The sequence below is a fragment of the Cervus elaphus genome, chromosome 20 (genome assembly GCF_910594005.1).
Source record: "Cervus elaphus chromosome 20, mCerEla1.1, whole genome shotgun sequence".
In the NCBI taxonomy this organism is placed as follows: domain Eukaryota; kingdom Metazoa; phylum Chordata; class Mammalia; order Artiodactyla; family Cervidae; genus Cervus; species Cervus elaphus.
This window is the reverse complement of record NC_057834.1, coordinates 104769166-104785818: the sequence shown is the minus strand read 5'-3', so window position 1 is coordinate 104785818 and position 16653 is coordinate 104769166. Positions and strand designations below refer to the sequence as shown.

At 36.0% G+C, this 16653-nt stretch overlaps 1 protein-coding gene across 5 annotated transcripts in view; it reads right to left on the bottom strand.

Annotated features, from left to right (window-relative positions):
* Nucleotides 1-585: 585 nt before the first annotated feature.
* Nucleotides 586-16653, bottom strand: part of TM2D1 (TM2 domain containing 1) — a 46809-nt gene continuing 30741 nt past the window's right edge. The window contains exons 5-8 of one of the 5 annotated variants that reach the window (XR_006335759.1): nt 14368-14441; nt 14128-14254; nt 2370-2499; nt 586-914 (exon numbers count right to left, since the gene is read on the bottom strand). Coding sequence is in view for 4 of the 5 variants with exons in the window: in XM_043877384.1 (XP_043733319.1) it covers nt 13940-13995; nt 14128-14254; nt 14368-14441 (257 nt within the window). In the remaining variant the exon portion in view is untranslated. Of the gene's footprint in view, nt 915-2369; nt 2500-4310; nt 4398-9366; nt 9387-12380; nt 13996-14127; nt 14255-14367; nt 14442-16653 lie in introns of those variants that run through there. The other 4 variants (XM_043877385.1, XM_043877387.1, XM_043877386.1 and 1 more) reach the window with 4 other exon arrangements.

Genomic DNA, 16653 nt, shown 5'->3' with positions numbered 1-16653 from the left:
AGACATAACATTTCATGTATTTCCATCTTCTTAAAACCCTCTAAACACAGTAAGGAAAACCAATGCTGAAGTACAAGTGCTGCTTCCCCTAGACACTGGTGCATCACCTAAGACACTTGGGCCGGCATCTGCTGGGCAGTGCTAACAGATGGAAGACATTAATCATCTGCTTGGTGTTCCCACCTTGTCCATCCAGCTTCTAATATAACCGCACTGAGCTACATGAGTCAGCATCTGGTCCCTCCAAAAGTTAGTGCATCACTTCTAAAGCAAAAAGGAAGAAGTTCACACTTCCGAGCCCTGAATCATTGCCAGAAGTATCCGTGGTGCCCCAAGGTTTCAGACTCCCTGAAGATCTTTAGCTCCCTGGATACCAAAGTAAAGACATATCTGAAAACTACAAAAAAAAAAAAAAAAAAAAAAAAAAAAAAACAGGTGGGTGGTCATATACAGGACTGTACCCCCAAGCAATATAAATGGTATTTGTTCCCACCATGGATTCACTGCTTTTAAGGATCAAAATACAGAAGACAGCAACATTCAACATTTAAGGTGGTTTTCTTAATAAAAAAATGCACTAAAAAATGTGAATAAGTCAAACTTTTATTTTTCGGGAGCAAAAAGGACAAGTGGTGACTTGCCTTTGGAAAAGACATTAATATCAGAGTAATCAACTATCTATCTCATAGAGACAGCAGCCTAAGAAAGACTCTGTTATCATACAGCTCTCAAAGGAAGTTCTATTAAATACATCTCAGAACAATATGTTTTTAACAAAAACCAACAAAACAAAAACATCGACAACAACAAAAAATTAAAAAGAATCCATGAAGTGGTATTTGAAGAAAGAAAAAGGAAAATCTGGAAGTCTTAAATATTGAGAGTTCTCTATTAAAATCAAGGAGGCCCAAATCCTAAAACAGAAAAAAAAAAAAAAAAGAAAAACACATGTTAAAACACAATCTTTTAAAAGAATCCAATGAGGTTTTTATAGATGCACATTTTAATGCTTCAGTTGTTCAAGACATTTTTTCTTACACTAGGAGCACTTCTGTAAGTACTGCTGGAGATTAAACGAATGACAATGCAGAGATATGCCTTCTCAACGGGCCCTTCAAGTTTTAAATTTGGGTCTGGAATTTCAATTACATGTTTTTATAACAGGCTGCAGAAAATGGTATTGTTTTTTAAATTACATTTGCTTACTTTTTACACATTATAATTTTAAAACGGTCTATATACTTTAAAAAGAGAAACAACAACTTACATGTGAAAATAAAGTTATGTGAGATGACACAATCCTTCTCATAAAGTAGGAGTAACAATTTCCAAAATGAAAATACTTAATACAAAATGAAGTAGTTAGTGGGAGCTGGGGTGGGAAGTGGAGAACAACCAGTGGAAGGCACAGAAGGCCTAGGTTCTAGATTCAGTTTTGTACTGATTAGCTGTGTATCTTAGTCTCAGCTTCCTTAGATCTCAATTTCCTCCCTGGTAAGGAGAGGCAGATGGCTCTCTATGCTTTGTTTCAATTTTAAAACCCAAAGGCTCTTACACTTTGTAAGGAAAGGTCTGAAAAATTTTTGGACAATGAGTTGAATAAGCTCCTCAGATCTTGACAGGAAGGGTCTGTCACTGTTCAATCTTCAGGACAGTAACTAGAAAACATATCCCATAATTTTATTGGGAGAAAAGAAAAAAATCTACCCTAAGGGCAAAATTATACTTCATATCCTATTTATACACGAAACACAGAAAGTGAATGGTTATTCTCTTCCAGGCTTCTAGAAGCTCTCTCTGAAACAGAGTCAACTGAAAATCCTAGGATTATGACTGTGCCAAAACAACCAGTCTGTGTTTCTCTCTGCCTTACTGAAAGCTGCTAGACAGTTCTAGGGTTGACTAATAATTTTCGTGGGCAGGACCAAACTTCAGGTTAAAATAAGTACTTGTAGTAGTTTCAGGGTTGAAACTCCATTAACTTTCAGGTTTAGGAAAGGAGAAGAATGAAGTTTAAAGATCATGCTGATCCTAAGAAGGACGGACAGTAGAAAAAATATGCTTTATTATCTATAACACATACTTTCATCATAACCATTGTATAAACCTTTGGGCTCTTTTTGCTTTGATGTTATTTTTTTCTTATGAACTTTGTCCTTTAACTATATTCACTACAAAGAAGCAATATGAATTGTGAACTGCAAGAGCTATGTGCATATACAAAAATGCTTTATAAAAAGTTAAGCCTGCATGTTCTGATAAGCAAAACTACAGATTTACAACACTAGATGATCTCTTAAATCTCCCCAGGTTCTCAAATTTTCATAATTTTATACAGATAAGTAAGATTACATACACATATCACTTACTGTTTCTTTTAAACAGTATTCATGGATATAACTGTGTTTTCCTAAATGTCTCATTGGTAATACTCAGTCTTGTAAGTCTGGTTCCATAGTAATCTATAATGTAACTACTTCCATCTGAAGGTCCAACAATCTAGAAGAGAAAAGGTTGCAAATTACCCATTTTACAGAAGATACTTAAAAAATATTTTGAGTTTACTTCTCTCAGGTGTTAATAAAATTACTTCAGTAGCACCAGAAATACAACTTAAACTAACTCAAGCAAAAAAAGTAATTTAGTAGCTCATGCAGTGAAAAGGGCACTGGGGAAGCTCACAGGATTAAGAGAGCTGGGGGAACTAAGGCCTCAAGAACTGAAATGCCACACCACACGAGGCCCTTGGTTTGGCCTCCCTGCCTTTATTCCACAGACACGTGCTCCCAATTGGTTGCCAACTTCTAGATACATATCTTGGCAGTTTCCAATAGAATGTAAAATTTTCTTCCTCAGTGTATATACATCAATTTCAGGGAAGAACTTTGACAGATGTGCCTGGTTTTTATGCCTGTTGTTGAACAAACTACTGTATCCAAGGGAATAGGATTAATATTGGCCAAGCCAGGCTCCCTCTGGGAGATGATGTAATATGACTGACAGTCCTACCAGAACCACGTGGAATGGAAAAGGAAGAAATAAACACACACACACATACACACACTCATCATAAGAGTCTTGTCCATTTAATCACATTTGTGACAATCCACTTAATGTGATCTCTACAACTTATCCTGTAAGATAATAATCTTCAAACTGCAGCCTTAGGGGTACATAGGATTTACAAAGGTATATGCAGGCCCAGAAAGCTGGAATCCACTTTGAAATCCTTAATTCACATAAATACTCTTTGTGAAAATGATCCACCTGATATCACACTAGAATAAAAGCATCATGCTAGGTCCCAAGCCCACTTCCCTTTCCCTGTGGTCCTTTCTCCAACTTGACAACAGTAAAGCATGCCTCCCCCATCAAAATACACTTGAGTCTCATAATGGCATATTGCCTTGAGGTATAAAAATCTCTGATGTGTCAAAGAAGGGGATAATTCAAAATATTGGAGTCAGGGATGTCTCTTTTAATCAAGAGTCCAAAAAGACTCTCTGTCACTTGTTTAAAAGATGCATTCCTAGTAAAATTTGACTTTTTTTTAGCTTATGATTTGCTAATATCTGTAACAGGTTTATGCTATTTTGATCAAACTGTATATCAATAATTACATTAAAGTGGATATTTTAAGTTCTATGCTATTTGTATTCTGTAGATACATTTTAAAATTGATGTAACAGTTTTATTTAAATAGGTCAATATTTGCAAACTAGAAATGATATCCTTTGCAACTTTTTAAGCTTGTGATGGAAAACTGAAATGTCAACTTAAAACATGTGAGGATAGGGGTTTTCTTAAGAAAAAAATTCTTTTAGGGGTTATGCAACCAGAGTTTGAAGAACACTACTATAGAACATTCATCATTTTAAAGATAAATTTGGTTTTAACGGCTATTCAACAAATACTTAATTCCTATAGTCCAGGCACCATGCTAGACGTTATACACAGAACAGTGAATAAGACAATCTGCCAACAGAGGGTTTATTCTAGTGAACTATAAATGTTAATATTCAAATAATACTAGATACCTTGCTAGGTGCTGTCATGTACTTGAACTTCCTCCAAAGATCAAATTGCTTTGTCTTGACATTTATGAATGTGATTAATGAATTTAAATAAAAATTAAAACATTTTCAATAGCAAAGTCACAGAGGAAACTAGTATGTGTATTAAGCAAAGAAAGAAAAGAATGGGTGACTAGAATTTACAACATGTTTTGAGACTCTGCAAAAGAAACAAAGAAAAAGGAAAGCCTAGCAAGTAGAAATAGGTTAAATCATGTGGTTAAAAACTGGCCTAACCTGGAATATGTGTGTAGATTGGAACAAGGCCTTTGCTCTATTATCTTTTTCTTCCTATGCCATCTCCTCTGACACTCTCACTTACTCCTGTCAAAAAAAAAAAAAAAGATTTCAAAAGTTGAAAATAAAGAAAAAAAGATGGTTGGATGGCCTTTTACTATCATGCATTTCTAATAAGCCCACCCACGGCTCACTTGACTTTCTCAGGAAATATAACTATTTAACTAAAAATTGATTAGGGCCCAGATGTTTTACAATCTTGGCAAGTTAGCAGTTAACACATAGAAGAATGGTATGATGTTGTTTTGGTCTTCTGTTCCCCCTATCCTGTAGATAAGTTAGCCCTAAAGATTACAGTTTTATTACCTGGTAATACATGGTCCAAATTTGTATATAATTTAGCAATCTTATTATAGCATTTCTTTCCCTTCAAAGTATGTAATTCTGGCTCCTCAACAACTGGTTCTATTGTGGTAGATCCTCTTTCTTCAGATTTGATTCAGCCTGGGCATGTAATCAATCACCAATGAGTTGATAATCTATGAGACAAGTTCAATGGGAGACTTATCTGCTTTTAAGAAGGTGTGTGTGAGAGGAAAAGGGTGGTTTCCACCTCTGAAAGTAATGATACAAGAAGTGATCCTAAGCAATGGAACTGAAGATAGCAAAGGGAAGGAAGGAAGAAGGGAAGAAAGGAGGGAGAGAAGGAAGGAAAGGAGGGAATAATGTATTTGGGTCTTTAAGTTCTAAATTAACAAATCTTAGAACTACCAAATCTCCAGATTCTTGGTATAGAAGATGTACAGCCAATTTGTTCACTGACAACAAAGTATGAAACCTAAAATTATGTTTATTTCTCTGCTAAGAAATAGCCTGAAGCCAAATTTTATTTCATGAAGTATTTCTGTTTGATAAGCTGGGGCAGATTTCTGAAATCTATGGGGAGAAGAAAGACCACTTAATAATTAATGGACCAATAGGTTGCTACAGGCCTTCATCTTCCAAGAGGGGAATCAGGAGGGCCTATGCTGTGAAAAGCTATTCTGTACAAAGGGGTGTTAACGTATCTTGTGTGAGAAGCCCTGAAGCCACAAGGAAGCAACTTCATATCCTTCTATATGAGTTTCCTGTTGGCTACTGTAACAAATAACCACAAAGTCAGTGGATTAAAACAATAGACATTTACTCTTACAGTTCTGGACCCCATAAGTCTAAAATCAAGGTATTAGTAAAGTCACATGCCCTGCAGAGACTCTGGGGCAGAACCCATGCTAAGGCACCCCTTGGCATTGCTGGCTTGTGGCCACATCACCCTGATCTCTTGGGGTGAAGGTCTTCACATCACCTTCTTTACTGTGTGTGTGTCTGTGTCTTTTCTACTGCCTCCTATAAGGACACTTGTCATTGGATTTAGGGCCCATCCAGATAATTTAAAATAACCTCTTCATATGAAGATACTTAATCACATCTGCAGAGACCCTTTTTCCAAATAAGACAATATTCACAGGTTCCAGGGATCTGATACAGGCATCTTTCGTCCTATCACACCCCCATTTTATGAAGATCGCTGGTGGTGGTTTGGAGGAATTGGGTGAAATTTGATTTCTTCTTTCCTGTAATTTCTGATTGTTTTCAACCATGAAATTTTATTTGCAGCTTAAATGCAAAAAAAATCTTTGAATTGTTTACTTAAAGGAGTAGGCTTTTCTATAGGTGGAAAGTCTATAGAAAGAAGAGTAAATCAGAAAACTCTAGAAGTTCACATTAAAGTCAAGAATGTTAAGCAGTGATCACCAAATTTCCTGTTTTTCTGTTCTTAATCTTTCATCTCCACTATAATTCTCCATAATCCCAGTCACCCACCCATAGGTACCCACACAAATAATGGGCATATATTTAACTTGGTATATGACTTGGATATTTATTCTTGAAAAAAACATTTGATTTTCTTTGGATACCCATTTTTAATTATCCAAATGATACTGTTGTAGATCTTGTTCAATTTCAAACAATTTTCACAGTACACTAAGATTTTAGGACATTTCCATGGTAGCTGTACGTACAACAGGTAAGTGCTTGTAGCTGCTGCCTGGTGTTACATCCATTCTCCACATCTAGGTTAACTCCAACTTCCTCCTACCACAGACAGTACTACAACAGACAGAGTTGTCCCCTGTCCCCTGGTGGAGAGAAGTATGAACATTTGGGGATAAATGCCCAGAAGTACCTCTTTATTTACACATTAGTTATTTGGGTGATTTTGTGAATCACCTTTAGTTTACTGGGCTCATTTAACTGTTAAATTCCCTATTATCTTATTGACTTGAATATTCCACATATAAATTCCTACTGTTAAGTGTCCCCAATGGCTCAAGCAGTAAAGAATCCACCCGCAGTGCAGAAGACGTAGGAGACGTAGGTTTGACCCCTGGGTTGGGAAGATCCCCTGAAGGAGGAAATGGCAACCCATTCCAGTATTCTTGCCTGGAGAATCCCATGAAAAAAGGAGCCTGGAGGGATATAGTCCATAGTATTGCAAAGAGTCAGACATGACTGAGCAACTGAGCCCACATCCCCCACAGTGTTCTTTAACTCAGCCTATTAACTGTTATTTGGTCAGTTCATGGTATCCTTTTTAGAAATAATTAACATTTTTTAATTTTAATGTATCAAATAATTTTTTTCTTTATGGTTTATGTTTTTTGGATCTTGTTTAAGAAGACAACCCATCTAATGTCATGAAGATATTTTCTTCAATTAGCTTTATATAAAAGTTTATCTTCTCCTAGGTATTTACCCTTAAAGAACTGAACAGGGGCTTAAACTGATACTTGTACACAAATATTCACTGCAGCATTATTCACAACACCCAAAATGTGGAAACAACCCAAGTGTCCATCAACAGATGAACAGATAAAAGAAATGTGGTATATACGTACAATGGAACATTATTATTCAGCCATAAAAAGGAATGAAATTCTGATACATGCCACAATATCAATGGACCTTGAGAACATTGTGCAAAGTGAAATAAACCAAACATAAAAGGACAAATAGTGTATGATTCCACCTATATGAAATATCTAGAAAGCAAGCAAATTCGTTGGGATATAGTAGATTGGAGGTTACCAGTGACTGGGGGATGGAGAAAAGAGGAGTTACTGCTTAATGGATGCAGAGTTTCTGTTTTGGGAGATGAAAAAGTTTTGGAAATAGATACTGGTGACAGTTGCATAACACTGCAAATGTAATTAATGCAAAGAACTGTACACTTAAACAGGTTAAAATGGCAAATTTTGTATTGTATATATATTTTTTACTACACAGAAAACAGCTTACTTTATCTGAACTTTAATAATGTTGTAGTTTTGTTTGTAATTTATAAACTTTTGATTTTGTTACTGGAAAATGTATTTTTGTTTTTATATATTTAATTAGCATTCTAACAAAAATAAGTTAAAGGAAGAAAAGATGGTTGCCAGGTCAGTTCAGTTCAATCCAGTCACTAAGTTGTGTCTGACTCTTTGCAACCCCATGAACCGCAGCATGCCAGGCCTCCCTGTCCATCACCAACTCCCAGAGTTTACTCAAACTCATGTCTGTCGAGTCAGTGATGCCATCCAGCCATCTCATCCTCTGTTGTCCCCCTCTCCTCCTGCCCTCAATCTTTCCCAGCATCAGGGTCTTTTCAGATGAGTCAGCTCTTCACATCAGGTGGCCAAAGTATTGGAGTTTCAGCTTCAACATCAGTCCTTCCAATGAACACCCAGGACTGATCTCCTTTAGGATGGACTGCTTGGATCTCCTTGCAGTCCAAGGGACTCTCAAGAGTCTTCTCCAATACCACAGTTCAAAAGCATCAATTCTTCTGCGCTCAGCCTTCTTTATAGTCCAACTCTCACATCCATACATGACTACTGAAGAAACCATAGCCTTGACTAGACAGACCTTTGTTGGCAAAGTAATGTTTCTGCTTTTTAATATGCTTTCTAGGTTGGTCATAACTTTCCTTCCAGGGAGTAAGTGTCTTTTAATTTCATGGCTGCAATCACCATCTGCAGTGATTTTGGAGCCCAGAAAAATAAAGCCTGACACTGTTTTCACTGTTTCCCCATCTATTTGCCATGAAGTTATGCGAGCAGATACTATTATCTTAGTTTTTTGAATGCTGAGCTTTAAGCCAGCTTTTTCACTCTCCTCTTTCACCTTCATCAAGAGGCTCTTTAGTTCCTCTTCACTTTCTGCCATAACCATGGTGTCATCTGCATATCTGAGGTTATTGATATTTCTCCCAGCAATCTTGATTCTAGCTTGTGTTTCTTCCAGCCCAGCGTTTCTCATGATGTACTCTGCATATAAGATAAATAAGCAGGGTGACAATATACAGCCTTGATGTACTCCTTTTCCTATTTGGAACCAGTCTGTTGTTCCATGTCCAGTTCTAACTGTTGCTTCCTGACCTGCATACAGATTTCTCAAGAGGCAGGTCAGGTGGTCTGGTATTCCCCTCTCTTTCAGAATTTTCCACAGTTTATTGTGATCCACACAGTCAAAGGTTTTGGCATAGTCAATAAAGCAGAAATAGACGTTTTTCTGGAATGCTCTTGCTCTTTCGATGATCCAGCGGATGTTGGCAATTTGATCTCTGGTTCCTCTGCCTTTTCTAAAACCAGCTTGAACATCTGGAAGTTCACAGTTCATGTATTGCTGAAGACTGGCTTGGAGAATTTTAAGCATCACTTTACTAGCATGTGAGATGAGTGCAATTGTGCAGTAGTTTGAGCATTCTTTGGTTATCAGTAAGTACTTTTAAACCTAAACTTTATCAAACAGATGTGATCCCTTAGTTACTTACTGGCTTTGCCTTGTTGTTGAAGTCATATGGCTTAGATAACTCAAATATCTTAAAATTTAAAATGTTATGATGAATTAATGAGTGAAGGACAAAAACAAACACTTCATGCAATTCTATCAATGTATCATTTTACTATCTAATCCATTTAAGAGCTTCTTCCATATAAAGAATGTAAATATTAACACTGGCAAGATCATATCATCTCCTGAAGATCTATTAACCTGGTGAAAAAGTAAAATGACACAGTTGTCTGCAATTAGAGGATAATGATGCAACCTATGTCCATCCCAATTCTCCAAAGAAGTAAATTCACATTCTCTTAAAAGTTAAATTACATGTTTGTGTTCAGAGCTGACTTCTGTATGTGGTTAATTTTAATATGAGACCACTAAAAAATCTAATTAGTCACATTTTAATTAAGCACTTAAAATTCCCACACAGTGCCAGAAATTATACAGTCAGATTCCCTGACTTCATTTGACTTAAACATTGGTTAGTATTAATCCTAAATGACCATTATAAACATCATTCCTCAAGAAATGAATAAAATTCAGCATTCTATCTCCTGAGGAAAACACAGCATTGGGTTCAGTCTTAGGACTACTTTGTTTTTTGAACATTCCTTTAATTCACTAAATAAAAATCTGCCCACAGGTAAGTGAACTAAATGAAATCTACCTAATTAAGATCATGTGACAAAATAGAGACTACCCAAATTATCATCAGTCTCCTCAGTTTTCCAGGTCATTTCCCCAATATACCACTCCAGAGTTAAATAAATAAGAGAAAACTTGTTGGAACACTTGGTATCTAGTTTTCATACTGGAGAAGGCAATGGCATCCCACTCCAGTACTCTTGCCTGGAAAACCCCACGGACGGAGGAGCCTGGGAGGCTACAGTCCATGGGGTCGCTAAGAGTCGGACACGACTGAGTGACTTCACTTTCACTTTTCACTTTCAAGCATTGGAGAAGGAAATGGCAACCCACTCCAGTGTTCTTGCCTGGAGAATCCCAGGGACGGGGGAGCCTGGTGGGCTGGCGTCTGTGGGGTCGCACAGAGTCAGACACAACTGAAGCAACTTAGCAGAAGCAGCAGCAACAGTTTTTATATATTGCTGTCCTACAGCTAGTGAACTATCAAGGACTTGACCAACATTTCCGCTTTGGAAACAGATTTAGAGTGATTACACATTTAGTCCTTCTTTTGATCAAGACCATGTATTTCATGGTGCAAGGGCACAGGTTATATATTTGACAAAATCAACTGGCTTACACAGAAGTGAACCTATAACCTGAATCTTATTTATGCTCTGAACTGAAAAGCCTAGGCTCTTAAAATTTCAGTAAAATTCAAGAATTTAGACGAGATAAAATCAAGATACTCTTCTTTTATTTTTCAGCCTGCAGTTCCCACGGAGATGACTGCCCAGCATGGCTTATGGCTTATGGGATTTTAGCTCCCCGATCATGGGCTGAAACAGGTCCTTGGCAGTGAGAGCATGAAGTCCTAACCACCGGACTGCCAGAGAATTTCTCCAATGAGATATTTCTGATAATAAGTGGGATGTTATTCTCACAACACTTCTGAGAGAGTGAGATTTTAAGTTCCTTTCAGGCAAGGACCCCAACTTATACCTAAATGGTGCTAAGTCATTTTCACTTATGGTATAAAACCTGCTATTTATACTTTATCATACCAACTTTTATTTTTGTTCATTAGCTCATGTGCCCTATGAAATTTAGAACTTTAAAGACCTAAAGAAAAGCACTCACTTTTAAAAAACTACCATTTTTAACCTATCTTCCCTATAATTGGCACAAAGACACACTTTTCACAAGTTACACTGCATTCAGCTCAAATCAGCAAAAATTTTGAGAGAATATGTTGAGCATACTATTAGTACTACAGGAGATTAATAAAAATCTTTCTCCTCAAGAAATTTATGTGTGAAAAATCAAACCTGGTGTGTAAAGCTAAAAAAAATAATACAAAAACAATATATAACCCAGTGCTAAAATGAGTTATATATGTGTGTGTGTTCAGTGGCTCAGTCGTGTCTGACTCTTTGCAACCCCATGGACTGTAGCCTATCAGACTCCTCTGTCCATGGAATTTTCCAGGCAAGAACACTGGAAGGGGCTACCATTTCCTACCCCAAGAGATCTTCCTGACCCAGGGATCAAACTCACGCTTCTTGCATCTTCTGCACTGGCAGGTGGATTCTTTACCACTGCACCACCTGGGAAGCTCCCCAACTTACATATATTAAATGCCAAACTAATGAGATATTTAATAAATTTATTTATAAAATTAAAACTGTCTTGGAGATTATATTGCTTTGTATATTTTGCTACTTACATAGTTAATAGTCTTTTAAGGAAATCTACTCTGCAATGTTGATAGGAATGAAAATGAATTTTTAAAAATTATCACAAAGAATCTTGACATACTTCATTTTAAAAAACTTTCTACATTCCAACATATATTTCCATTTTCCCTCTATCCATCTTCATCTTTCTGATTTGTGGCTGTCTTGTCTCTACTTAAGAGAATAAATTTTCTTTTCTTTCTGTTGGTGAAGTACACATCAGTGGTTTTGATATAATTAAAAACGTTCATTGTGTGAGTGAGAAAAGAGGTTTAAATAAAATCAAATATTCTCATATTTTTTCTGATAAAAAAGCAAATTACCTAATTTATCCTTCACGATATGTATGAATACATATAAGCATAAAATGAGTGTTTTAAAGTTTTCAGACCTGCCTTATGAATAACTATATACACAGCAGTTATACACAAAGTTGCCTATAATTGAAAAACTGTATGCTATACATGTACCACTGATTTAAACTCTGTTGAATGCACAAATGAATTAATTCTATGTATTGTTTTATACCATTCATTCACACAGTGCTATTTGCATATTTTTTTAAAACAAAAAAAAGAAAAAATTTAAAAGTTTACTAACAGATAAACTCATGAAAGCATTTTTAGTAAGTATAGATATATTTAAAGCTTACTTACCTTAGTAATATATGCATTATACTTTACAGTGTTTTAGTTCAAAGATGAAATAACCAGACCTATTTTTTTAAGGAGGATTTTCCTGGATTTTTCTTATAAACACTGTGAAGTAAAGTATGTTTTTATAGGTCTTGAGTTCATGCACAATATAGTTCTGGGATCACAGCCCAAAAGAAAAAACACTGCAATTCATTGGGGAGTAATATTTAATGGTAAAAAGAAAAGAATTAGGGATGGAGAAAATAAAGAAGAAAAGAAGAATAAACAAAGATGATAGAATGTAAAAGGTTTATAAGAAATTGAAAAAGTATATCCAAGACAAAAATATTAACATAATTTATGATATTTATAGTAAAAACTTACTTGATTGACTGAAAAAATAATTCTCTAAAACGAATACATTCAACATCACATGTCAAATATATTAAACAACAGGTAGAATAAGGCTATATATCTTACTTAGCTACTTTTGAAAAAAGTAATTTTTCCCCTGGTCTGAAAGCAGTCTACAGTGGTCATCCCTATTAAAATGTCTTATTTAGGGAAACCTAGTGTAGAAATTCAAACATTCTAAATCTACCTCAATAATTGGTTGATGTGATAGTCTCAATTCTAGATATTTAAGAAAAGAACTATTAGTTCTGAAAAGTTCATTTATGCGTGTACCAGAAAATAGTGGCTGAAAGAACTATTAGTTCTGAAAAGTTCATTTATGCGTGTACCAGAAAATAGTGGCTGAATCAACAAATAAACTCTATAATTTGACATAAATAAAGCTACAAAGCACTGATATCACCAAAGAAAGAACCTAGAGTGAAATATTAACTAAATGGTTGGGTTTTAAAGATACTGAATTCTGTATACCTTAAAGAATCCCAATAGTACATTAAGTTCCTTGGATCCTCATTTAAGTGAGAAACCCATTTCCAAGCATATGTGCAGAAGAACCTTAGCCTCTTCATGCCTGCTTGCCTGTCCCACAGTCAGAGAAGGCAGGATATTTGGTTAGGCATATGTTTATGAATAAAGACAGGAAAATTCCAACTTTAAAACCAAATATTTTCCTTGTTTAATTCTGGTATCTTATTGGTCCATATGTTGCCTCCTCCTCACAGTATGGTCCCCTCCTCACAGTATGTTACCAAAATTCTCCTAGATTTTGACTTTCTTTTAGAGCATAAGGATAACATCAAGCAGACAGAATTAAGGAATAGAAATACTGTATGAAAAAGAAGAGCAAAACCGATGATAATCTAAATACACACTGACACACTTGCTGAAGACATGAGGTGCTCCATAAATGATTACTGAAATGCTGTTTTGTGACATTTGTTGTGATAAATTCATCTCTTCTCTAATTTAAGAATCCCCCTGAGTTAACCACAACCAGTTCAGTAGGAACTATCTGGTGGGAAATATCTGGTGGAAATAGGAATAGGAAATATCTGGTGAACTTCTGAATGCTTAAGGTTAGCATTTCACAAACCTCTGCAGCAGAAGAAAACGAGGCTAACACAGAGAAGCAGAGATGAAGAGGAGGAGAGTGGTGAGTACATCATTTGACTATGGATTTGGTCTTGTCCAAGACGAGCCCCACTCCTGGATTTTCCAGAGCACTCCCAGACATTCCTGTTTTCTTTTTTGGCTGCAGCTAGCTGGATTTCAGTTTGTACAATTTGCAGCCAAGAGAATACTAGTATAGAGAACCTGTCCAGTGCAAAAACATTTTGTTTCTGCCTCTACAAATTCATATGTAAATACAAGACTCCCACCAGTGTCCTCTTACAGTGAGTGACAATGCAGCTGTAACAGGAAAAGAGACAATAAGTTGGAAATATTTATAACCTTAATCCCTCTTAGAGGTTCATACTGCAAGTTTTTAAGCTTCTGAGAAGTTATCCAGTAAAGAAATCTCTGTATCTCAGTTGCACTCACCTTTACAAATCATATTTGAGCACAGATCCTTTTTAAAGAAGTTCTTATGTCTTTTAGAACTACTAATTGAACACAGGTTGGAAAATGCTACTTGGAAACATGGCCATGGATCCTTCAGATCTAGCATCTGAAGAAAAATGAAAAAGCATTCCTACCTGTTTTATAACATACTTAAAATGTACCTCAGAACTCAAATTTGAATGTAAAAGTAGTTCATCTTCTAGATTGAAACTAACTCACCTGCATTGAAATAAGAATGAAATCAATTAGGCTCCCAATTCCACAAAACCCCACAGTGCAAAACTTTAACAAACCTAGAAAAGAAGGTAAAGTCATTTACAACCTGGAAGGCCTTATAAATATTAATAAACTTTTCCATTTCCCAATAAATCATTACATATACCACAAATGCTTTATATCAAGAGTATAAAATTAACACTTAAAAAAAATCAAATCTTCACCTAAAAATATGAGAAAAGTTTAAAAGACCCTCTACATAGAAAAACTACAAAAAATGATTCATTCACTTAAACAATATGATCTGAAGTAAAAACTCAATGTAATTTTACAAAACTTAAGAGAAGAGGCCTAAGAAAATAAATCTTTAAATCTCAGCACACAGCATTACAGAACATCTTTTAGTCCTAAACCCTTATTTATGTACACTTAATACACTGTAGATACAAATTTTAATATATATTTATAGTAGAAAGTTAAATACTGTCAAGGCATAAAAAAGTAATCTGGGAAAAAAACACTGGTTAGTAACCCAATTATCTTCAATTTATCCTATACGTTTTTCCTAAGCAATCTTATGTTTCTTATTAGGTCTATGGTCAAAATCACCAATTCTGTGTACACCTCTGTCCTTGGCTCCAACCTTAGAGCTACGGTACTAAAACAGATGATAACAGAGCACAGAATCTAGGACATATAATAATACAACATAAAAACATGATGATGAAATCAGAAGAGGCAGATTGAGGGTGGAGGGTGGGATGAGTAATCTCTCTTCTATATTTAAACCTGAGCTGCTCTCCAGACATCCCATTTGAGATATAAAGATGATATGAAGCAAGACTCTTCGTGAAAGGGTAGTTCTAAGCATCAACTACAAATAGATTCCAGCTAAAATTGTAAGAATGGATGAGATCACCTCCTGGCACACATTTGGAAATATACAAGTAAGACTGAAATATGTAGGTAAATTAGATGATTCCCCATTTCCCCCATTAGCATTAGATATACAGTAGAACAATGTTCTAAGCACTAGGATAACACATGCTGGAAATAATTTCTAAAATATTAAAATATAGACACTACATAAAATAATGCTTTTGGTTCTCTTCAAAACACTTATCACCTACCTCATATTTTACATTTGTTTACCACCTGTCTCATGGAAGTCCCCTTAGAGAAGGGTCTTTTATCTGTCTTGTTTACTTCTGTGTCCTTAGTACCTACAACATTGCCTGGCACATGGGAGATGCTCAATATTTGTTAAAATGAATAAATCCTCTCAGTCTTTCTGTTTCCTGAAGACCCCGAACTTTTTATTCACCATCTTATACAACAATTCCTCTAATTATTTTTTCCATTAATTGCACTTTAGTATAGTTGCCCAAAGAAATTTATCCATTCATTCAGTATATGTATTATATCCATTCACTCATTTACTTCTAATTGCATTCCTCTTCACAGAGTATTTTGGAAATATCACAGTTTCCCTTCCTTCAGTTTGTTTATAAAAACAACATTAAGAATGGATCATGGACTTCTCTGGTGGTTCAGTTCAGTTTGGTCACTCAGTCGTGTCTAACTCTTTGTGTCCCCATGGATTGCAGCATACCAGGCTTCCCTGTCAATCACCAACTCCCGGAGCCTACTCAAACTCATGGCCATCAAGTCAGTGATGCCATCATACCATCTCAGCATCTATCATCCCCTTCTCCTCCCGCCTTCACTCTTTCTCAGCATCAGGGTCTTTTCCAATGAGTCAGTTCTTCCCATCAGGTGGCCAAAGTACTGGAGTTTCAGCTTCAGCATCAGTTCTTCCAATGAATATTCAGGACTGATTTCCTTTAGGATGGACTGGTTGGATCTCCTTGCAGTCCAAGGGACTCTCAACAGTCTTCTCCAACACCCCAGTTCAAAAATATCAATTCTTTGGTGCTCAGCTTTCTTTATAGTCCCATTCTCACATCCATACATGACTACTGGAAAAAGCATAGCTTTGACTAGACGGGCCTTTGTTGGCAAAGTAATGTCTCTGCTTTTTAATACGCTGTCTAGGTTGGTCATAGCTTTTCTTCCAAGGAGTAAGCGTCTTTTAATTTCATGGCTGCAATCACCATCTGCAGTGATTTTGGAGCCCAAGAAAATAAAGTCTCTGTTTCCATTGTTTCCCCATCTATTTGCCATGAAATGATGGGACCAGATGTCATGATCATAGTTTTCTGAATGCTGAGTTTTAAGCCAACTTTTTCACTCTCCTCTTACACTTTCATCAACAGGCTCTTTAGTTCT